We start from the raw sequence: 25,240 nt of genomic DNA on the forward strand, positions 1-25,240 counted from the left end.
CAGGGATCGGTAACCACTAACTTCTGACAGAAAGAAATGAACACATAAATGCTTTTTAAAGTCGCATTTTAAATGTACATATTAACTAATAAGAGAATATGAGGATTACTTTAAGATATCTAATACAATGTATTAAAAAATTCAACTTTCACTAAATATAATTTAAGGAGTGTTTACTGGTTTTACAAAAGATTTTACACCAGAATTCCTTTACATAGCAGCTCCCCTAATGCATTTTAAATCATTCTTTTTTAAATGTAAATCTTGCAATACATTGTCAAAGAAAGAAATAGCTCCTCTAAAAAGTAGGATAGAGCTGCATGAAATATTCAGAAAGAAGTAATAATGTTGAAGAGAGAATTATTGGTGAGACAAAATACTTGGCAAAAGTCTGCTTTATGTATTTCAGGACCTGTCCCCAAATCCCATGGATCTTTTTTGAATGTTACCACTAACACAGAAGATGGAGGGGGTATGACAAAGGGAACACTAGAGGAGTGATGAACAAACTCAAAAGCCATAACCATTTTTGCCAGCCTTGGGGGAGAAAAATCAAGAGAGTTGGTGCCAACTAGAAGAGGGAACCTCTTAGGCAAAGAACTAAATTTTGAAAAAGAATTTTTTAAGCACTGGGTTAACATCATACAAAATGAAAAAGTCCTAGAGATCTGTTATACAATATTGTGCTTACACAAAAATTATATAAAATTATTAAATATTGCACTGTACACTTAAAAATTTATTAAGAAGGTGGATCTCATATTATATATTCTTTAAACCAGAATAATACTTTTTTATAATATTTGATTAACAGAGAATACAGCATTGATACATAAAATGATCTCAGATGTTTATCTGGCAAGAAACACCTTCACCGACCACCTTTCAAGAGCATCCACTTTATTTTTTTTTGAACATTTCTTTTTCTGTTTTTTTTAACATTTCTGGATTCTGTTTCTTGTCTTACTCTTCTACTTCTTTTCTTTGAACTATCATCCTTTGCTTTCACTTTCACAAGATCCCAGATATTCCTCATCCCAGCCTAAGAGAAAATACTCAACTACCCTGGCTTTGGTTCTCTATTCTTCCTACACCTAGTTATAGCATGTTATGTTACCTTATTTGTTTGTTTGTTTGTTTTTGTAGTAAACCTAAAAATAAAAGTAAACACTATAGTTTCTCAAGAGTCATAATACATTTTCCCACTTTTAATCTTACAAATTTATCTTTAAATGATATTTGTCTTACTTTAGACTTTTTTCCCTATCAGAAAGTATTTTACCTAAATCCAATGTGAAATAGAGACCCAAACAACTATTCTTTAGGTGTGTACCTAAGTAGTCTTAATAAATCAGGGAAACACTCAGATAACAGAAATTATCAAGACTAACTATATTTACTGTCCATATTCACCAGATAAAGGTCAATCTTCAGACACTATTGACTTTAAAAAGGAAAATGAAAAGAAAATACATGGTAGACTTCCCTGGTGGCACAGTGGTTAAGAATCCACCTGCCAATGCAGGGGACACGGGTTCAATCCCTGGTCCGGGAAGATCCCACACGCCAGAGAGCAACTAAGCCAGTGCACCACAACTACTGAGCGCCACAGCTACTGAAGCCTGTATGCCCTAGAGTCCAAGCGCCACAACTACTGAGCCCATGCCCTGCAACTACTGAAGCCTGCATCCTCTAGGGCCCGCGTGCCAAACTGCTGAGCCCGTATGCTGCAACTACTGAAGCCTGCGGGCCTAGAACCCATGCTCTGCAACAAGAGAAGCCGCCATGAGAAGCCCGCGGACCACAACAAAGAATAGCACCTGCTCGCTGCAACTAGAGAAAGCCCACATGCAGCAACAGAGACCCAACGCAGCCAAAAATAAATAAAAAGTTAAAAAAAGAAAAAAAAGAAAATATATGGTATGCCACCTTCTATGTAATTAAAAAAAAAGGTGAAATGAGAAAATATACATGTATCTGTTTCTTTTTGCTAAAAGAAACAAGAAAGGATAAACCAGAACCAAAGGGATTAGTTACATACAGGGAATAAATAAAAATAGGGTGTATGGGATTGGGTGGGTAAGAGTAGTGACATTGCTCTGAGTATATTTTTTTATCTAATTTTGACTTTGTGGAACCATCCATGTAATGTTTTACATATTTAAAAAATAATCAAATCAACAAGGATGGGGAGAGGAGACCTTAAATGGAAAACAAACAGAAATAAATACATTTAACTATACTTTAAATGAATAGCAACATTAGTAGGGGGGAAATGCCAAGTAACTTTGAACACAAGACTTTGACTCTATATCCTCAGTGTAAAGATAAAAACAACAGTAAAATATTAAACTCTATTTTTTTTGCAATAGTATGGATTAGCAACTCTGAAACAACCTGCTGTGTATTGTAGAATTAAACAAGTAAGTAAATATATTGAGAATAATGGGAGCCAAGCTTCCTCACTGTTTCCAAGTATGGGGGAAAAGACTAGAATTAACCCTGTGGTGCTGAATTAGAATTGGCAGTATCAGAATGAATTCACGGTTTTTATCATGGAAAGGAAGGAAGGGAGAAAGGGGAAGGAAGCAAAGGAAGAGAGGGAGGGAAGAAGGGAGGAAGAAATTGCTGTAGATATGTATATTTTAATACACATTTCTATTCGTACTTCTTAGCTCTGTCCTGTGAAAGGACCTTGAAGTAAACACATCTCATTGAAATGAGCACACCTGGCACACTCATCTTGGCTTTTAAATACCATTAAGCACCCAGAAAAGAACAAGTCTTCTTGGAGAAACAGCTGATTAGGAAGCTAGGACTGGGAAAGTACAAAATGAGCCTGGAACATCTTGTGCCAGCAAAGAAGTGCTCAAAAGATGATGAGGAAACATACCCCCCAGGTAAAAAGAAAATTCATTTGAGCTGGCTTCATGGAGCTCCCACTGGCCAAACCTGGGACAATTGTAACATCAAAAATTTTAAATGGTAGTAATAGGATGCTCAAGAAATAAAATAATCTATGAGTCTAATCTAAGTAAACAAATAAATAAATGGGCAGGAGACAGAAGGCTCTTCCTTGCAGTAAAATACCAACAAATCAATATAAAAGAAATTATGGAGTTAAAAAAAAATCACCATTTGGCAACAATCTTAGTAATAAATGATTCAGCCAAGAGTCATCAATAGATGCCAAGACAGTGGGAGGAAATCTGAGGAGGAAGAGAATATTTTTATGTAGTCTGAAAGTATCCTTTCAGAAATTATTTATTAAAAGGGAAAAACATTAACTTTACACTAGATTAATTTAGTGAACACAACCTTTCAAAATAAACAAAGTTAGAGTCACCAATAATGGGTCAAACCAGCATCATGAATCTTCCAATCTGATGCCCTGAGTACTGCTGCTAAAAATGTATAACTGGATTTAATCATGAAGAAACATCAGACAAACATGAATTGAAGGACATTCTGTAAAAATAACAGGGCTGTATTCTTCAAAACAGTGGAGATCATAAAAGAAAGACTGAGGGGTTGCTCCAGATTAAAGGAGGCTAGAGAGATATCACAAAAACAATGTGTTATTCTGTACCAGAAAAAAACAAATTTCTATAAAAGATATCATTAGGACAATTGTTAAAATTTGAATATAAACTGTAGATTAGATAACTGTAGATTAGATAACAGTATTACATCAATGTTAAATTTCCTGATTTTGATCAATGTATTGTGGTTAAGTAACAGAAAATCCTTATTCTTAGGAAATGCATTGAAGTATTTATGGTTAGTGGCATATCTATAAATTACTCTCAAATGTTTCAGAAAAAAGTATATGTGGGGCGGGCAGGGGGGAGAGAGAGAGAGAAAGAGAGAAAGTGAGAGAAAAGACCAGCAATGATAAAGTATATGGGATAAAATGTTAACAACTACTGAATTTGGATAAAGGATATGCAGCAGTTATTTGTACAATTCTTGCAACCTTTCTATAAATGTGAAATTATAACAAAATTAAAATTGTTTTTTAAAGTGAACCCTTCATTTTATCATAAGAGGTAAACTAAATTCTAGCTGTACTCAGAGCCAATCTTGTAAGCGCTAGGCACTGTACCAAATACTTTCACACAATATCTCATTTAATCAAGATTCAGAAAACTAAGTTTAAAAATTACATGTAGGGCTTCCCTGGTGGCGCAGTGGTTGAGAATCCGCCTGCCGATGCTGGGGACACGGGTTCGTGCCCCGGTCCGGGAAGATCCCACGTGCCACGGAGCGGCTGGGCCCGTGAGCCGTGGCCGCTGAGCCTGTGCGCCCGGAGCCTGTGCTCCGCAATGGGAGAGGCCACAACAGTGAGAGGCCCGCGTACCGCAAAAAAAAAATAAATAAAAAATAAAAATAAAAATTACATGTAAAAGAATTAGAATCTGATGTGATTGTTTGCCATAACATCCCTTTCCTATTCTGGTTACAAAAGCCCTCTTCTCTTTCCCTTTCCACGGTGGCCTAAGGCCTGCCATGCTCAGTCAATCAGTGTCCCAGTCCCCTGACTAAAATGATTCACTCAGTGATGGGCACGTGACCCAAGCTTGTCCAGGACCTCTCTGCATGTTGACTGCAAGTGATATTGAGGAAGAAGCACTCTCTCTGCTGACTTTTCTTTTCCTGTAGGGTAAGCCTTGGGCTGCTGGCTGCCATCATGCTCACCTTTTGGGGTGAGTCTATCCAAGAGATGGCAAGAATAGGGGCCTGGGGACTTCCCTGGTGGTCCAGTGGTTAAGAATCCGCCTTCCAATGCAGGGGATGCGGGTTTGATCCCTGGTCAGGGAACAAAGTTCCCACATGCTGTGAGGCAACTAAGCCCACGCGCTCTAGAGCCTGTGCGCCACAACTAGAGAGCCCACATGCTGCAACTACTGAGCCTGCGCGCTCTGGAGCCTGCACGCCACAACTAGAGAGAAGCCCACACACTGCAATGAAAGATCTAGCGTGCCGCAAGATCCCACATGCCGCAACAAAGATCCCACATGCCACAACTAAGACCGAACACAGCAAAATAAATAAATAAATCAATAAATAAAATCTCAAGGGGTTGTGTATGTTATTTAAAAAAAAAAAAAATGAATAGGGGTCTCATGCAGCTGTACTTAAAGATCTACCCCTGGAGCTAGGTAAACCAGAAAACTCCATCTGTGCATAAGTTAGCCGAGTAAGTTTCTGTTACTTTTGATGAATGTCCTCTTAACTGATATATAGTAGGTAAAGTGTAATACAGATGAAAAACAGTTCAAGTTATTTCTAAGAAAATTAAAACATTTCCTTAAAAAATAGAAAAATCATGCTTTTTACTCACAATAAAACTATGGTCAAAGTAATCTCCAGCTCTGTAAGTAGAAATTAACATGTACTAGAAAATAAAGACTATATTTGATAGCTTACTAAATGAGTGTGTGTTGTACCATCTATTTTTAGTGTGGTTATGTTATACAGTTAAATTTGACAAAATTAGAAACCAAAACTGATAAAAGCCTAACAATACCTACGAGCACAGAAAAAGTAAAGCCAGAGGTTCAGATTCAATCCCAATATATGCCAGTTTAATTCACCTTCTTCTATGACAATAGTTTTATAGCCTATACACAGACAAACTGACTACATAGGAAATGGATAAACAACTCAAAACATGTCATACTAAAATGTTATGTCTTTTAAGTACAAAGATTAGCATATAACATTTATTCAAAACTTACCATCAGAACTTGTGAGAACAAAGCTTTCTGCTTGAGTTTGTTTCTTTATGCCTAAACTTTTAGGAAACCAGTGAAGATCTATTGGGTAAATATCATCAGGCAGCTTTACTATTTGACTTGTTTCACTAGTTAACAAGTTCCACTTCACTATCTGGTGATCATCACTACATGAATACAGTTCTTCAGCAGTATTCCAGCCCACACAGCTTACTAATTCTTGATGTGTCACCATGTTAAGGAGACATAAAGCACACACAAAAGTCTTCAGTCTTAATAGATACAATATTTTGCAGATGCAGATTATAAGAAGAGTATAAAATAGGGTAAAATGTTTCAAGCTTCTAAGCGTATTTTTCATTTTATGACTTTCATATTTTTTCCATATAAGAAAAGGAAAATAAGCATCTATCAAAACAGTTGTAAGAAGAATGGAAAGCAAGATAAGAAACCCAGGTGCCAAAAGAGAAAAAAAGAAAGATTTGACTATGTGAAAAATTTAAAATTGTGCTACAAAGTATTCCATAAACAAGGCAAAAGATACACAAAGACATCTAACAGAACAAAAGGAATGAAAGGATCGACTCTAACCCATTGGGGGATAAGTGGGGAGAAAAGGGAACTATGCTTTTTTAATTTACATTTATCTGTTTCATTTAAGTTATTAGAATAAGCATGTATTATTTTGATAAAAGTTTTCAAAAATCAAGTGTTAAGACTGAAATCTAACAGTAAAATACCTGCTTAAATGACACATTATAATAATTCTCCTAGGAAAAACCTACAGCTTAACAGCTGAAACTAAAATCCTACCAAATTTCCTGACATTAAACTCAGGAAGTAATTCAATTACAATTTATTGCACCTACAAGGTAATATGGATAAGATATGAACCCTAAAATTCTTACTTTAACCTATTTTTTCGGTCTCTGATTTATCAAGTGGATTTCTATAAACTGAGGTGTTCAAGTAGCCCTCACTTCCACCATCAGAACAGGTTGCTTAACCTAGCAGAGTTGTGTATCTAGAGAAGGCACTTCAGTTTGTCATTTCTGAGATGCTTTCTCCTGCTTATATGTGGATTTCTATATTACCACATTATCCTGGTTGGGTTGTTTGCTCTTTTGTTGTTATTGTATCATCATTTTACTGCCTTCTCTTCTCACCAATGATTTCTATTGGCTCATCCAAGCAATCAGTAAACTCTAAGGAAAAAGAAAGAGACTATGTGCCAAATTATTCTGGGATGTTCTAAGATTTTTTTTTAATACTTCAAAATATGATAGATTAAGCAAAATAACCAAAAAGGTAAAAAATAAATTATGGAAAGTTCTTAAGAGACTGCACAAATAGGTAATAAAGTGGCATTGGAATACTCAGAATTCAAAGTAGAATCTAAACAAAAGGATCTGGATGTCCCATTAGGCCATTACTGAAGAAAATTCTTCCAGTATAATTGCTATAGCTTAAACAATGTTCGGTAAAACCTTTAAAAAGGGAGAGTGTCAGGCATAATCTAGAAAGAAAGAAAACACACATACACACATGTTCCAAAACAAAAAATATTAAGCTTATCCTCATAAAAACTGATGTAAGTACACATCAGACATACGTGACATATCTTCAAACTAATAAGTTAACTAAAATTACAGAAGAAATGAGAGGACTGCCAGAATAAGAAAGTCTAAAAAGACTGTTATTCTTCAGCTTGAAAAGGTAAAAGCAGACAATAGACATAGTCAAAATCTAAAAGATTGTAAGCAGCATGAACTCCTGAGGGCACACTTTTAAAAGAGAATAAAAATGATTTAAGGAGAAATAAAAGGAATTATATCTTCACTCAAACGGTAAAAAAAGCAGACAAGACAATATTAATTCAAAACGTTTGATCAAATGTCTAAAACAGTGCTTCTCTATCTTTGAAAGATCCTATTTTTCTTTATTTCAAATCTGTTACAGATCAACATTTTCTAAGATAAAATAAAAATGAATTACTAGAAAAATGATCTTATATTTGGATGTTATGACTATCAAATTGCTACAAAAATTTCTTCCCTCTTACCTTCAATTTCTGTACTTATCCCTTCACAGACCTGCAATAAAGTCCACAGATGATACTTTTAGAAGCACTGGTCTAAATAACTAAGAATGAAGGTAAAGGGGCCTATCATATCTTCCTGACACATAACTGGGAGTTCTTGCTGACAAAATATAAGGTCATGCGTTTGAGAAATATTTATAAATGCCCCCTTCGCACGTGAAATAATAAAGGTCTAATTGCTCAGATTTCCCCAACTTACCCTCCACTTTATCTTGAGCAAGAAGAAATAGAGCAGAACTTAATGAAAACATACTAGATCATACCAACAGATAAATTATTTGATTTTTAAAAAACTTTCTTTAAGATTTTATTAGACTAAACAAAAACTGTTTTTTATGTACTTAAGTATAGTAGTACTTAAGTAGAGTAAGAAAAATGTCAATAAAAATTTGAAAGTAAGATTTAGAGCAAATAGTTTACATTGGAGAATTACCTGCAACATAAGACCTCAAGTATTTCAGAAACAATTTAGTGAAACGACCAATAAAGGAATGAAAAAAAATCCATTATCCAACTAGACTACAAAAATAGAAGAAAACTTTTAACAATACTATAGTAAGGTGATCACAATAAGGTTTATAAGTATTAAAAGGATATGCTTTGGTTCTTTTAAAAGAGATATCTTCAGTCTCATGTCTCCACCTTCCAGCAAAATTTTAAAATGCCACTTGATTGATACAGTATTCACTGTAAAAATAAAAGGAGGGAAATAGAGAATCTGCATTAAAAACAAACATATATACACAGAAAATTAAAAGTAAACAAAACATCTTAGCAAGCCAAGGACACCAAAACACTTTCAATCCTGCTGGCAACAAATACATGGAAAGAGGAAGAAAATTAGTCAGTGTGCTAATTCTGCCAAGTGAGTGATTGGAGGCCTTGGGTTGGACACCAGAAGTCCTCTACAACCTTCCTAAAACAGTCCTACAAGTACAGAACGCCACTAAATCTGGCCAAGTAAATAATTTCCAAGGGCTGTCCTGAGACCTAATCCAAAGATTTTTTAAACTGTTCAATGGCAGATCAATGTTGGTCCTGTTGAATGGATATACAATAAAATAAATTCCAAAGGTCTGATTGAGGGCTAAGATACATTTTTTGAGCTTTAGTTATAGAACCCACATGGGAATACTATGACATCATCAACCTAGTGATCCAATCTGAGATTTACATTCTGTTGGAGGTAGATACACTGCCCAACAGTTATGGTTGCCATGGTGGCAAAGTGAAAAATAAGCGAGTTATTTAAAAAATAGGTAATAAATCTATTATAAAAGCTATATAAAAATCACAGTGTAAATGGCAAACAAAAATTTAGAAAAACAAGCGTAACACTCTCTCAAATAACCAGGCTATCAAAAGATACTAAATTGTCTGAATCCAATTTATAGTTGTGGGATTCTTTCTGAGTAATATCACTAGCCTAGAGAAAAAAATAAATGAAAGTGTAATTAAAGGAAAAATATCTTCTTCACCAAGTAGAAAATTACTGCTAACTACATCAAAGAAGGTGTAAGTTATAGATAAGAATTCAGTGGGCCTACCTTAGATAATTTCTCATTCTCTCAAATCCAGAAGACTTTTAGATTAGCAAGGTGCTAAATACAGCTTTATCTCAAAGCACCTTTTTCACTTACTGTACTCATAAATTTGTGAGAATGGGGAGAAAATTGTTAAGACCACAGAAAAAAATCTGAAGTTTTCTATCCAGTCAATATGCAGCTAAGGTCAGAAACCTCTCTGCTCCAGTTCACTAAACAAGATTTATGTTCAACTTTAAAAGTATGAATCTGTGTATAGCATCCAGGGCAAGAAAACAATTTCTCCTAGGCACACTTCTAAGGCTCACTTTTCGTCCTTAGGAGTTTCAGTACCTTTCTCAAAACTCCTTCCTTCTTTCTATCAGACCTCTTTCAATTAGAGGGGGGAAAAAGGTAAAAACATGCTGCTTTTTCACAATAATTCAAATTTACCCAGCTTATAAGGATTTTAAAAGAATAAAGGCAGATAAATTATTGATTCTGGAAATAAGAAACAACATTAATAGACAAGAAAAAATATATATAAATATAGTCTGAATATACAATTACATTCAGAAATTTTAAAGGCATGATGTAGCCTATATCAAAATACCTCAAGGTGCTGAAATCCATAATAATTAGGAATCATTCCTCACCAAAAGAAATCATTATCCCATATAAACAGTAAACACAGTATGTTTTTCATGAGAAAGTAATCTGCAACTATTCAGAAACATGGTGCCAAGGAATCAGAGGAAGAGGAGGCTGAAATCCTAACATTGGGAAGATTCTCTTTTGCTCAGAAAGCTCTTCCCCATACACCCTATTTAGCTGAGATCATCTGCATGAAGGATATGGGCATTCTGATGTGAGACTGAATAGAGGAATAAAGGAGAAGTAGTATTAGAGCACAGCCAATCCAGGGAAATGCAGAGCTGCCTGGGGATGCACTAACGTGTTTTTATCTGCCCAAAAGCATTGGTCACCAACGATCTGACTAGTCAGTGGTAGGTGGGGTGGGAGGGGGAATAAAAGAAAATTTCTAGAGTGTTGAAAAATCTATTTTGCAACTTCATATAGGGAGCAGACAGAAACAACTATGCCTTTGCTAATAAAAATCATTTATAAGTTGTCTTTGGTCCAGCATGGGTTAACATTCATGGCGCTTAAGAGGAAAAAATATGCCCAGGAAATCCGATCACCAAACTACCAAAATATACTCCAAATCTGGCCACTTCTCAGTACCGCCATCATAAGTCTAAAGCCACCATCATCCTAAATTATTTCAGTAGGTCCAGAACTGGTCTTCCTGCTCCTACATTTACCCTTCAAACTCTTCTAAATACAGTAGCTAGTTATGCTTTTAAATCATTAATGCTGTCAGATCATGAAGGCCAGTATGGCCAATACAGAGTGAGTGAAGGGGATGGCAGGAAATTGGGGAAGAGGAGGGAGGGACACAGATCACATAGAGGTTGGAAAACCACAATAAAAGCTTCATTTTTTTTCTTCTAAATGAACGGAGAAGCCAGTAGAGTGATATTATCTGACTTACATTTTTTAAAGTGTCACTATGGATGACACTATGGATGGTATGACCAAAAACAAGCAAAAATGAGCAACACTGGAAGCAGGGAGGCCAGTTAGGATTTCAATAATCCAGAAGAGAAATGGAAGTAGATTGATGAGGAAGGCAGCAGTGGTACAAATAATAGGAAGCAGTCATATTCTGAATATATTTTGAAAGAAGATTCCACAGGATTTGTTGATGAATTCAGTTTAAGAGAAAGAGGAGTCAAAAATGACTCTAAAGTTTCAACAGGTACAAGAGTTGCCATTTACTGAAATGAAGAAAACTAAGGGAGGAACAGGTCGAAAGGGATGATATAAAAATTCTGTTTTGGGTATGCTATGTTTACGGTGCCTATTAGATATCCGAATGAAGAATTCAGGGAGAAATTGGATATACGAGTCTGGAGTCAAGCAAGAGGTCAGAGCTGGAGATGTCACTTAGATGTCTGTTTGAGGGTTATCAGCACAAAGATCATGTTCAGGGCTTCCCTGGTGGCGCAGTGGTTGAGAGTCTGCCTGCCGATGCAGGGGACGCGGGTTCGTGCCCCGGTCCGGGAAGATCCCACATGCCGCGGAGTGGCTGGGCCCGTGAGCCATGGCCGCTGAGCCTGCGCGTCCGGAGCCTGTGCTCCGCAACGGGAGAGGCCGCAACAGTGAGGGGTCCGGGATCCGCGTACCGCAAAAAAAAAAAAAAAAAAAAAAAAAAGATCATGTTCAAAGCCATGGGATGAGACTACCCAGCAGAACTTGAAAAGGTAGTAGCTTCAATGGTCTAGAAGTCCTACTGAAGCCTGAAGAATTGTGAGCATTAAGATTCTAGAGGAAGTAAACTAGAGAAAAACAAGTGGAGATATACAATGAGATGCTAAAAACAGATTTTGGGTCTCTCCCAAATATAGATATTGGTAATGATGAAGTAGGTTAAGGCTGTCAAAGTGGGTGGCCAAGGTAAAGGAAATAAGAGGCCAGGGAATGGAAGAATTGATTTCAGGATGTTAAATCACTGAGAATAATGACAAAAATAGTGGTGGAGACAGACACAGTTACCCAGGTGCTAAAATACTATTCATTGAACGAGGAAAAAAGCAGAGATCTGTAGACGACTACAAAAAGGCAGAGTAGATAACAGTTTGATCGCACAAAACTTATCTCAAAGGGACTAAGGAATTGTAGAGAGGAAAGGGGTAGACAATCAGCTGTGCAGAAACACTAATGAGAAACAAGGCCCTCTGACACATGGGAGTCTGGAAGGCAAAACAGCCTCTATTTGAAACAGCCAAGAGGAAAGCAGTTTCCTCAGGAAACAACCAGATTTAAGTTAGACTGTGAAGTTAAAGGGTAAAACTATGAAGTTTTAGAGTAAAGGTTGAGAACACAGATTTGGCCAATGACATACTGTGAGTTCCAAAAGGTAGAGTAGTAGGATTTAAATGGTGAAGAGCTAAGAGTTTGGGACAGATGGTGGGAGATGGTAAAAACAGCCAGCTGTCCTCTTTCATTCATCCCTATTTCTGTGGTAGAAGAATCTGAATTTTTGCTGCATACCTGGCCAGAATAAAGATTACATTTCTCAACTGCCCTTGAAATTGGGTGTAGCCACACAGGACATTAACAATTCTTAAACCCAATGGGGATATTACAACACCATCAACCTCGTGGCCCAATCTGGAACTTATATCTTGAGGGGGGTAGATAACTCTACCCAACAGTATTGGTTACCCACAGTGGCAATATGAAAAGTAATGAGTTACCGCTTATAAAATCCACATTACTACCTCTTATAAAAGTTATATAAATCAGCCTTATTGGCAAATAAAAACTTGGAAAATAAGAGTAACCCTCTCCCTGCCATGCCATCAAGACCATATATAATGCAGCAACAAGACGGAAGGAACCAAGATTCCTGACCTTGTAGAGAGTCCTATCAGTCCTATTTAGCCTTTTAAGTGATAGAAAATAAAGTTTTATCATGTTTAAGTTACTGTCATCAACAGCTAAACCTAATAATGAACTAATGCAGGGAATTAAGAGCCTTGAACGTGGAGACGGAGGTAAACAGGGTTGTAAGGTATGATGGAATAGTCCCAATGATCAAATAAAGGAAGGTGTATAGTCAATTTAAATTGTAGCCTTCTTCCTGAACTGTTCTCTTAGGTGGTTTGTAGTGTTGATGAAGAGTTTTTATAAGACAGGAAAGGGCAGTCTTGCTAGGACCACATGTAACTCTGTGGGAATTCCTTTTCAATCCTGCTAATAAGGTTGTTAGGATTTACTTTAATAGGCAGTTTAGGAAGGGAAAGGAACTGCAGAGTTATAGAGGGAATAAATATCCCCAACTTTTTCTCCTAATTTCCCTAACTTAAAACTGTGCACTCATCCTTGTACCTCTGCTGTACCTATACTCACTGCCATGGTGATCTCACCCAGTTTCATGGCTTAATATAAGTTTAAATTCACTGACTACCTAGTGACAACTCCCAATTTCATATCTCCAGTTCAGACCTCTGCACTGAATCCCAGACTTCTATAGCTAACTGATTATTTGACAACTCTATTTGAATGTGTGACATCTCAAACTTAAGATCCAAATCAAACCCCTGATCTTTCCTCCAACTTTGCTCCTCCCACAGCCTTACCACAGTAAATGGCAATTCCATCCTTCCAGTTGCACAGGCCAAAAACCTTGGAATCATCACTGACTCTTCTCTCACATTCCAAATCCAATTTGTTAAAAAACAAAACCTGTATGATCTATCTTCAAAATACCTGATTTTCATGACCCCCACTACTATGGCTCCAGTCCAAGGTGCCATCACCTGTTAACCTGAACTATAATAGCCTCCTAGTCGACCTCCTAACCCCTCACAATCTATGCTCACCATAGCAGCCAAAGTGACTTTTAAAATAGGTCATGGTGGGGCTGCCCTGGTGGCGCAGTGGTTGAGAGTCCGCCTACCGATGCAGGGGATACGGGTTCGTGCCCCGATCCAGGAAGATCCCACATGCCGCTGAGCCTGCGCGTCCGGAGCCTGTGCTCCGCAACGGAAGAGATGACAGGGAGAGGCCCGCGTACAGCAAAAATAAAATAAAATAAAACAGGTCATGGTGCTTCTCCACTCAAAACTCTCCAATGGCTTCCTGTCTCACTCAGAGTTAAAACAAAGGTGTTTTTTTGTTTTGTTTTGTTTTGGCTGCATTGGGTCTTCATTGCTGTGCACAGGTTTTCTCTAGTTGCAGAGAGCAGAGGCTACTCCTCATTGCGGTTTCCAGGCTTCTCACTGCAGTGGCTTCTCTTGTTGCAGAGCACGGGCTCTAGGCATGCAGGCTTCAGTAGTTGTGGCACACGGGCTCAGTAGTTGTGGCTGGTAGGCTCTAGAGTGCAGGCTCAGTAGTTGTGGCGCATGGGCTTAGTTGCTCCACGGCATGTGGGATCTTCCCAGACCAGGGCTCGAACCCATGTCCCCTGCATTGGCAGGCGGATTCTTCCCCCACCAGGGAAGCCCCTGAAACAAAGGTCCTACAATGGTGTTCAAAGCGTTTATTGATCTGGACTCCTATCGTGATGGTTAATCCTATGTGTCAGCTTGGCTGCAAGATGGTGCTGTTATTTGGGCAAACACAAGACTAAACATTACTATAAAACTATTTTTTAGAGGTGATTAACACCGACAATCAGTTGACGTAAGTAAAGCAGATTACCCTGCATAATTTGTGTGGGCCTCATCCAATCAGCTGAAGGCCTTAGAGCAAAAACCAAGATTTCCCAAAGAAGAAAGAATTCTGCTGCTAGACTACAACACAGAAATTTTGCCCGAGTTTCCAACCCTAAGACTAATGACTTCAACATTAACTCTTCTTTCTCTGGAGAGCCCTAATAGACAACATCATTTCTCTGACCTCATTTCCTGTTTCCTCTCTCTTTTCACTCAAACTGCTCCAGGCACACTAGGCTCTGCATTTTTCTTCTTACACACTATGTAAGAAGCATGTCTGGGGGCAAAGGAGAAGGAACCAGTGGACAGGGATTGATTGGCAGTACTATAGAAACAGAAGATAACTAAGACAGCATGGTCCCCTATGAAGTCATTTGATCAAGGACACTGATAATGGGGTACTTCTTTTTGTAAACACTTATAAATTGACAGTTCACAGAAACATAAATACAGATGGTCAGTGGGCAATCAAAAACATGAAATAAGTCACAGCCTCAATTTTAATTAAAGAAATGAAAATGAAAACAACTAGATACCATTTTTCTGTTGTCAAAGTGGCCAAATGCAAAAACCCAGCCAGAACCCAGCCCTGGCATACAGAGAAACAGTTAGTCACATACATTATTGAAGAGCAGGAAAACTGGTGCTAATGGTCATTGATTCTTTTGTTCCACCCCCCACCAACACTTTTGACTACATTTTCTACCTTTGGGGAATTTCCTACTTTATAAATAAAAAACAAATTATTTCCTCTCTAGCCCTCCTTACAGCTAGGACATAGGCAAATTACCTAGGCTTTGCCAATCTGACACATCTGTCATATTTTGAGTTAGAAGCTACTGATTCAGAGGAAGTATATATAAGGAATCTACCCTGGGAGGAATTCCTAGTCATAGGAATTTGTCATATACATATAAAAGTACACCAAGATACATATACAAACTATACAAGCCTATTTATTACAGAACTCTATCCAGTACTATCAAAAACTAGAAATTTAAATATTCATCATAGATTACACATGCATGTTCCAGATATAAGTATTATAACATGGAATAGAATTAGAACCAAGAAAATAGAATTAAGAATTAATGTGAAGAATTAGACTTAACATTATGCTAAATGAAAGAAGTCAGTCACAAAAGAGCAGATACTATATAATTTCCCTTATACGAAGTACCTTAAGTAGTCAAATTCATAGATACAAAAAGTAGAATGGTGGTTGCCTGGGCAGAAGGAGGAACAGGGAGTTTCTATCTAATGGGTACAGAGATTCAGTTCTGCAAGATGAAAAGAGTTCTGCAGATGGATGGAGGTGACAGTAGCACAACAATATGAATGTACTTAATGCCACTGAAATGTACACTTAAAAGTGGTTAAGATAGTTTACAAAACAGGAAAAAAGAAATGAATTAGATTTAAGAAATAAAACTAAAACATAAAAGCACTAACAAAATGAGAAAAATTTTAGGCAGGAAAGAGAATGTATGACTTGTCAACAAGAATGTACCTATAGATAAGAGGTAGCAGAAAGCCTAGGAAGTAAACAAGAATGTGAAGGAGAGACAAGAAATCCAACAGCTAGATCAGAAGTGCATTTATACCAAGTTCTGTTTGGGTCATTTGCATATTGGCTAACCCTTGGGTGTTGATATTAACAGTTGAAATTAATGGTTTGCTGATGACTACCCAAGGCCCTATTTTTAGAAGTACAATTTTTATCAACAGTTTTCCAAATTGATAGCTCTGATTAGACTCCTATGTCTCTTTTCCAGTAAAGAGAGGAGGGAGAGGGAAGCAGATCTTTTATTCAGATTGGTCCCATCATAAAACCACTTGTAGACTAGAGCTGAGATCTCTTATATGGCAGGGAAGGCAGAGGCAGGTTCACCATTTCCAGGGACAGGTTATTCAAACACCTAACAAGCAATGGAACAGGCTTACGAATGGCAATATAGTTCACTTACTAAAGACCTCCAACCTCCATGCCACTCCACTTCCTGTAGGTATCTGAAGTGTATGTATTGATATATGCAGTGGTATTTACATTTCCTTGCAATTTTAGCTATAATTAGAGCTAGCTCTTGCCAACCATACTTTAATATTATTCACATTGGTTATATTTATAATCCTTTTGCAGGATGGCCTAATAAATTCTAGCCAATAAACCATGTGATTCACAAATTTAAAAATAAGTAGTCATCTTTAATTCATCCTTTTAATTCATCAACTAGCATATAAAAAAATCCTACTCAACTGATAAACTAGAGTGCTATGCAACTATTTAAAAAATGAGATGAGGGCTTCCCTGGTGGTGCAGTGGTTGAGAGTCCGCCTGCCGATGCAGGGGACACGGGCTCGTGCCCCAGTCCGGGAAGATCCCACGTGCCACGCAGCCGCTGGGCCCGTGAGCCATGGCCGCTGAGCCTGCGCGTCCGGAGCCTGTGCTCCGCAACGGGAGAGGCCACAACAGTGAGAGGCCCGCGTACCGCAAAAAATAAAAATAAAAATAAAAATAAAAATAAAAAATGAGATGAATCTATATGTATTGATACAGAAAGATGTCTATAATACGTTAAATGACAAAAACAAAGTATACAGCAGTATTATATAACTCAATCCCTTTTGTGTTAAAAAATAAAGGGAGGGATATATATTCACGTTAGTGGATACTAAAACATTTTTCTCAGAAGATATGCAAGACACTTAATGGAGACTTTCATGAGGTTAGGGACACTGGGGTGAGAAGGGACGCTTTTAATTTTCATTTTATATGTTTTTATACTGTTTGAAGTTTTTATCATGTTCATAATATTTTATCTATACATTTATATTTTTAATATAGAATTATCTAAATGATAGGATTATGGACCAATTTTGCTTTCTTCTTTATGCATTTCTGCATTAAAAAAAAACCTAATAAATGTTATTTTTTCATAAGATCACCATTCTCATTCTCTTTGCAGTTTCTACTGCATTTGACCCACTTCTTACTGAAACTCTCACCTAGGCATCTTCCGAATACTGCACTTTGTTTTCTTCTGTATACAAAATGGGGTTAATAATGCCTACCTCACAGGCTGGTTATGATGACTAAATGAGATAAAGTAGACATGAGGTTAAAAAAATATGGCATCTTACAAATGTCCAGTGGAGTGCCTGAAACATAGTCAGAACTTAATAAGTGTTAGCTATTTATAGTGAAAATTGGTGTTTTTGTCACGCTGCATATATTCACTCTTTTCCTAGCTATAAAGAATTTCTTCTTGGAGCACCACTTCCTCACTCTTAGCCATATAGCTTCAATGGAGCTAGCATGAGACCTAGGCTTAAGTCAATTAGAGATCTCCAATAGAAACTTTTATTTAACTAAAAGATGGGGAAGAAAGATACTTCTTAACCCCCAGGTCTTTAAGTTTAGGAAATATGAGGGTAGAGTTACTGTGACACCTTACCATGGCAAGGGGAGAGCCTGGAGGTGTCAAGAGACCACTATGTGAAGCCTGAAAATAATTCCAAGACAAGGAAATGCAAAGCAGAACAAAGAAAGAAACACAATCCTAGTGTCTCTATTTGAGCACTGAATCCAGTTATACTCACCTAACTTTTTGGTTATGGAAGCTAATTTTTTTTTTTTTCTCAAGACAATTGGATTGGATTTTCTGTCACTTGTAATCTGCAAAGTCCTATCTGAGACATTACTATAATTATTTCTTCTTCCTATATTCTAAGAATGTACACTCTCTAGTGCTATCCTCTCTACTCACAACCTTAAAAATCTAATCTATAGTGTCCCAACTATTCTTATAACTCTATCTCACCCTATTTTCTCTCCTGAACTATATTCTCCACCTCTAATGCCCACTGTATATACCTTTCCTAATCTCAACCTATATGAATAAAAACAAACTCATTTTTCAAAACAGTCCATCCCCCAAAACTGCTCCATTTCCTCACTTCCCATTTTTTTCTATGTTAAGATAGGTGATAGTTTCAACAAGACTTGTGTTCTAGGGGGCTTATATTATCAAGAGGAATATTCATTACTATCTCTCCTGTCTCTATATCCAATTTATTCATCTTGAACAATATTCTCTAAGTATTTATATATTATTTACATAAATTTATTCATTTTGATTTATTATTTAATGTCTAATTAATCCAAATATTTACAATTAATTACAAACTTTGTTAATATTTTAAACATTTACCCACAAATCTAATTTCAGACTTTATGAAATGCTGTAACCACATTAGAAGGTAGACAAAACACATATTATTATAATTATGACAAAATCTAACTATGCACTTAAAGAATTGCAAATGTTAATTTTAATTCTATTCCAACTTTTCCCCTTGAACTTATTCTTATTTCTTCCTGTGGGGTACAACTTTTTGAAATATAAAAAGTAAGCATTCTCTTCTCAGACTGCCTGAAATTATAGATAATGGTTGTTAATAGATGATTTTGGACCAGAAAGATGAGACTTGGTTATACTTTCCAAGATCACTGTAACCTAGTCCATCCCAATTGGACCAGCTTCTTTTTATCCAAAGTACTGGCAGGGATCAATCAAGTCTTTATTTCTTGTGATCCTAATCTCTTCTCAAATCACTTCTTCACTTTTTCTGAGCGTCCTACTTTCACTCTAGATTTGTCTCCACTGTAGGTGTTTGTTATGAATGTCTTTCCTATGTTATACAACCTGGTTTAAGCCTGTTTAAAAAATATTTATTCTGAGTGGAGCATGGTTAGGTTCAACTAAATCTAAAGCTATTGGTCACTTTATTGATTTACTGAAATTACATTTCTTATCAGTCACTAAGACCAATCATTATTTAAAGCAACCATCAAAGGCAGTAAAACTGGATTTATTTGTGACTTATCTTTCTTATCCCCTCATCACTAATCCAGGGATTCACAAAAAATAGAATCTGACTAACTTTAAGGGTTCAGACTCTTAACCATTAAAATCTACAAAAGCTATAGATTTCCCCCCAAAATGTGTCCAGATTTTTACCTTTCTACTGCATAGGCACCTCCTACATGGAGGACTGGACAGTAATAATCTAATTAAGCCATGCCTGATCTCAGTCTCTTTCCCTTTTTACACATCCCACATAACTACTGTTAATTTTTTTTTTTACCAAGTCATTCCTTAGCTCAAAATTTTTCTAATATTTTGAAAACATCCTTGACCTGGCTTTCAAAACCTTCATAAACTAATCTTCTAACTTGACATCCCATTATTCATCCTTAGCACATACCATAATAAGGTCAATGTCATAAACACAGCAGTACCAAATGCATATAGTGTGTGTGCTAGACAATCATAAACAATCCTATGAGGTAGGTATTATATGCTGGTTTTATAATAAACAATCTCAGAGACTGACAAATTGAGTAAACTGTCTAAGCACGTAGCTAAAAAAATGATGAGATTTGGGACTCTTGTTATCTGTTACATCTTTCTACTACATCATGCTGTCTCCCATGTACATAACTCAATTTGCTCTAGTCTTTGCTTTTTTCATGGTTAATATCTCTCCAACTCAGTTTTAATAGTGTTTTACAGACTGCAAAATTCCAAAAGATTCCAGATGTTTTCAAAGAGAACTGATTACTACATTTTCTGGTATACCTACCAGCCAAATTTTTTTTTCACTGAGCTTTATTGTCTGTAGTTTGTCTTATGAAAACAATAATTTTTTCAACTTCAAATATAAAGGTATATTACAATATCAAGTCGATGTTTATTCAAATCACACCAGTCTCCCAACCTCACCAAATTCTTACACTTGAGGGGAGTGCCCTCCACACCTCCTCTTGAGAAACACTGAACCTGAATATGCTCCTCAGGGCAAGAGTCATACTCACTTAGAATGACAATATAAATTCATTCATAAAGCAGATTTATTGGGGCTTGAGTATGCCAAGTCCTAAGTATACAAAAGTTAAAAGGAGGAATAAAAGAGGCTCCCAGTTCTCAATGTCAAGTACTTAAGAGTCGCTGAATAAATGCTTGTTGGACATAGTCAAATCAATTAATGGTTAACATTGTGAGGGATTAGGATCACGTTTGAGAATCTGATCAAAGTTCTGGGAACACTAACTCCCCAGAAAAATTCACAAGCACCCAGAATTTTGTATACGATTTCGGGGTCGGGGGGGGCAAGTGGAGAAGAGGTGGTATGAACTCCTCTGAATTCCAATCACCTACCACCAGATCCACAAACTCCTGGTTAAAAACCTACTAGCAAAACTCGATTCTCTGGGAACAGGAATACTTGCTTAATAATCCTGATTATGCCTGACAGTGCAATGTATACAAAAGTTACTTAAGAAATATTTGCTGATCAATAATTTTCTCATACCCAGACACAAGCAAATCGTTTCTTCCACTACAGAGTCTTTCAGCCAAATGATTTTAAACACGCGAAACCCCCTTTCACTAGTGACATTAATGACCTAACACCAATAATTTGAAATCATTATTTTGCTTTTCACTACACGATCATTCACCAATCCAGGTTTTCTCTTCTCCTTGTTGCCCCTCTACTCCCTCCAAATTCTGGGTTTCCTCCTCCTTTGCATCCCAAAAGCCACGTCCAGAGCCGCACCGCCCCCAGGGAGACGGAAAATAACCGATGCTCCACTCTGCACACACCCTCACAGCAGGGAAGGTGGATCCAGTAATGGCTACAACTTCCAAACCCTTTCCTCACCTCTCGCCTAGAAGTAAAGAGATTTACCTTAAGTGCCAGGAAACCGGTGGCGATCGTACTCACAGAAGTGGGACCAGTTACCAAGAAGCCTCGGGCCTCCCCGTCACCATAGCGACTCCTAAGAGCTAAGCTCACTCTCTCTTCCCGCGATACTTCCCTGCCGGGCGTCACCCGAGCAGGCCCTAGACCCCGCCCCTCAACGAGCTCGCCCTCTCCTTAAGGGGCGTCATTGGACGACTGAGCCTTGCCTTTAGCTGTGGGCGGATCCCCACTCTATTTTTTTTATCTTTTTCAAAATTCTCAGGGTTTCTTAAAAACTATTTTTTATAACAGTGCTATTGCCGTAGGCCCACGGATAACATTGTTTCGCAAACATTGTTTCGCTTTTCTTTTTCACTTAATAGAAAATGTCCCCTGCTGCCTGGGTCCCGCCAGCAGTTCGCGCATGCGCGTAAGCGACCAGAAAATGGCGGCGATAATCGCTGCATTTTTTTCAAATTAGTGGTTCCCAGAAAGCATTGCGCGCATTTGTAACGAATTTCCGTTCGAGTTTGTATTTTAGGCGCCATTTTCGAGTGAAGGACCCGCAGCCGAAACACCGGTAGGAGCGGGGGGGTATGCAACCGTTTCCAACCTTGGTCTGAGTGGACTATCCCGCAGGTAAAATACTTCTTTTCCTGATCAGGTTGTCACACTCTTACTTCCTGTCCCGTCCGCGGGCTCCTGGAAAGTAGAGGCCTTGAGTTGGAGCAGCCTAAGTCTAGGCTGAGGCTGCCGCCGGGAGATTTCTCTCGCTGTCACCCCTCCCCCCTCGGCCGCTCCCCGGCAGTCGAGGCTCCCGCGCGCTTCTCCCGGGCGCCACTTCTCTGAGCTACATAAGCGTTGCTCAGGAGACTGGGGGCCCGAGGGGGGGTGGTTGGGGGGAGCCTCTCAGCCTCGCGGACCTCTTCTCAGAAATCTCGGTCTTGGTCGGACTCTAGCGTGGCCCCCTGCTCGTCTCACTTCCCGCAAGGGACTAACCACCGGGTCTGAGCCCTTAACTGGTGACCTTTCGTAGTTTACTGTCCAACGGGATTCTGCCGCGGACCCCGGAGGGACAGACCCCTGCCACCTCAAGGCGATTGAACCGGAGCCGGCGGTGCCGGCTTCCGATTTGAAAATCGCTAGTGGTCGGACCCGGCCGGGGCAGACCTCAAAGCCCCCGGGCCGTCCGCTTCGCCGAGGGCTAAATGGCGGGGAGAGGAAAGTGGGCGGCTCGCCGCCAGTTGGCTCTTCGCTGCTCTGGGAAGAGGTGATAGATAGCCCCTCAAACGAACTGTTGTCTCTCAGAATCTGTGCGCTTACATCCCTAGCCCAGAGAGCGTGGGAATGTCCGCAAAAGCTAGCGTATGGGAATTGCTTCGTTTAGAAATTACGTTAGAATAGTCTTTCACACTTATACTGTGGGCGGACGGCGGGGGGGCATTAAAAAGTAAAAAGAACCTAAGCAGTTGCTCTATTCTTGCTTGATCCCCAAGCACGTCTAGGTTTTCCCACTTGGCTTAGGACTTAAGAAAACGAATCCCGCCTTCTTGGGACTTCAGTTTTTTGTGCCTTCTTTCTCGAGGACCCGCTGGCGTTGAGCGGGGTTTGACGACGGGGCTTTCGAAAACGGGTGGACGGAGTTTTCCCCGAGTGGGACGGGGTGGGGGGCTGAGCCTGTCTCACCGCGGGGCCGGGGAGGGGGGGACGTACCGGCACGGGCCCGCAGCCCTACTTGCTCCCGGCTCTCCCTCGGCCCCAGCGACCATGCCCCGTAAAGGCACCCAGTCTTCCACCGCCCGGCGCAGAGAGCAAGGGCCGCCGCAGTCCCCGGACGGCGCCAGCAGCGACGCGGAGCCCGAGCCGCCGTCCGGCCGCGCGGGGAGCCTCGCGCCTGCCACAGCAGGTGAGTAGCCCTTCGCGACGCCGCGGGCAAGCGCGGGGGAGACCCGGGTGCAAACGCGCCCAACCCAGGACTGGCTGGTGTTCTTGGGCGCGGACAAGAGGGGCTGCGGGGTTGACATCTGAAGGTCCGGTAGAGCCGCTCAAGAAAGCGATTTGGCGATTTTCACAGATTAGACAATGTGCAGTATCGGTGTAACGGTGCCGGAGGGTATGGGAGCGAGTAAATATCTTCAATTTTGAATTTCTGTTCATTGTCTTCTATTTCCGCGGAAATCGACACGGTCAGCCAGGAACTAGTGGACTGTTTTTCAGACAGAGTCAGCCTGACTGTATGTTATATATAATATGATGAAAAGTTTCTTGACCCTGTGACTTCACTTTCGTGGTCTTAAATTGCTAAGAGAAGATGATAATTTACTGGAAACTACTGTAGCTTTTGTGAGTCCAGGAACTGAATGACATGAAACCCCTATGACAGTGTCTCTAGAGCTCGCGAGTGTCCAAAGTTAAGGTTCCAGGTGCTCACAGATACGGAGAGTTGGATCTAGAGCCTTAGGATTTAACCACCTGTTTAGACAGGGAGCAAGGAATCAAGTGGTTGTGGATTTCCCAGATTTACATGACGACGTAGTATTTCGTCTCCTAAAAGATATATTTCTATAGAATTTTGTGTCTGGTGGCATTTCTTTCAAGAATTTCTTTTTTTATAAAACCAAACCAAACGATTCTCATCCCCTGTGAGTTTAGGATAATACTATATTTGAGTGAAAATTCAGATTCCTAGGTTTCATAAATAACATCTCTCCAGAGATTAGCGGGCAGTAGTCCTCCGAACTAATTGCACTAATGCAGGCTTTTTTCCCCTTGTTTTCCCTTTCCTTTGACTGACTTAGAGACTCCAAGTGAGGAAATAGATAATAGAAGTTTAGAAGAGATTTTGAATAGCATCCCTCCTCCCCCACCTCCAGCAATGACCAATGAAGCTGGAGCTCCTCGTCTTATGATAACTCATATTGTAAACCAGAACTTCAAATCCTATGCTGGGGAAAAAATTCTGGGACCTTTCCATAAGGTATTTGACCTTTTAAAAATAACCGTTGTAAGGTATTGTGTCTTTATTACAAAATGTTTCGATTTTGTAGTTATTGTATTTATCCTGGTTGATTAAAAATACGGTATGTTTTCTATGCTTTTAACAACTGAAATTAGCTTTTGTTGATCTGGTTATCTTTTGGTACCTCTCTTTATAAAGTTTTCCTCACTGAATAGAATTGGTGGGTTTTATGTTTGAAAGGAGTATTTTCTCTTTAACTATAGGAATGAATTTTGTAAAAAGTCTGAGTTAAAATTAGAATATGGTCTTATTTAAAGTGTTGAAGCTTGTAATATAAGAGACATGATATATGAAAACAGTTTTTTTAACTTTTTTTTTCTGTTCTTTTTATGCAGCGCTTTTCCTGTATTATTGGGCCAAATGGCAGTGGCAAATCCAATGTTATTGATTCTATGCTTTTTGTGTTTGGCTATCGAGCACAAAAAATAAGATCTAAAAAACTCTCAGTTCTAATACACAATTCTGATGAACACAAGGATATTCAGAGTTGTACTGTAGAAGTTCATTTTCAAAAGATAATTGATAAGGTAAGGGACTTTGTTTAGTTATTTGCAACTTCGAGTAAGGACAAAGGATTTCAATACGTTGCACATTTTATTATTTTTGGCTTAAATTTGGCTCGTAAAAATTAGTATATGGTTAAAGCAGAACCAATATTTATTTCATTACCTCCATGACCATATTTTCTTTTTGAGAATGGGTGGTAGTGGCTGTTAAAATTAAAATATTAAAATTTTTAGCCAGGGAAATGAATTATAAGTAGCTCATAACTGCTTACCTTTCTGGTGTAAAACATTGAGCAGTTTTAGTATCCCAAGTACCAAGTA

The 25,240-nt window shown here is 38.6% G+C and overlaps 2 protein-coding genes across 9 annotated transcripts in view; one reads left to right on the top strand and one right to left on the bottom strand.

The window, feature by feature from the left end:
* Positions 1–21,564, bottom strand: part of IFT80 (intraflagellar transport 80) — a 115,269-nt gene extending 93,705 nt beyond the window's left edge. For 3 of the 6 annotated variants that reach the window (XR_010840657.1, XR_010840656.1, XM_067033940.1), the window contains exons 1-3: positions 21,401–21,542; positions 8,437–8,526; positions 5,742–5,963 (exon numbers count right to left, since the gene is read on the bottom strand). Coding sequence is in view for 3 of the 6 variants with exons in the window: in XM_067033940.1 (XP_066890041.1) it covers positions 5,742–5,963; positions 8,437–8,473 (259 nt within the window). In the remaining 3 variants the exon portion in view is untranslated. Of the gene's footprint in view, positions 1–5,741; positions 5,964–8,434; positions 8,527–21,400 lie in introns of all 6 variants that reach the window. The other 3 variants (XM_067033941.1, XM_067033939.1, XM_067033942.1) reach the window with 3 other exon arrangements.
* Positions 21,565–21,917: 353 nt separating this feature from the next.
* The window catches only part of SMC4 (structural maintenance of chromosomes 4), a 35,133-nt gene continuing 31,810 nt past the window's right edge, over positions 21,918–25,240 (top strand). Inside the window, exons 1-4 of one of the 3 annotated variants that reach the window (XM_059064978.2) lie at positions 21,918–22,033; positions 23,157–23,300; positions 24,193–24,371; positions 24,749–24,940. In XM_059064978.2, coding sequence (XP_058920961.1) covers positions 23,162–23,300; positions 24,193–24,371; positions 24,749–24,940 — 510 coding nt within the window. In that variant the 5' untranslated portion in view covers positions 21,918–22,033; positions 23,157–23,161. Of the gene's footprint in view, positions 22,034–22,890; positions 23,301–24,192; positions 24,372–24,748; positions 24,941–25,240 lie in introns of all 3 variants that reach the window. The other 2 variants (XM_067033943.1, XM_067033944.1) reach the window with 2 other exon arrangements.

Source organism: Kogia breviceps, chromosome 5 (assembly GCF_026419965.1).
Source record: "Kogia breviceps isolate mKogBre1 chromosome 5, mKogBre1 haplotype 1, whole genome shotgun sequence".
Lineage (NCBI taxonomy): Eukaryota > Metazoa > Chordata > Mammalia > Artiodactyla > Physeteridae > Kogia > Kogia breviceps.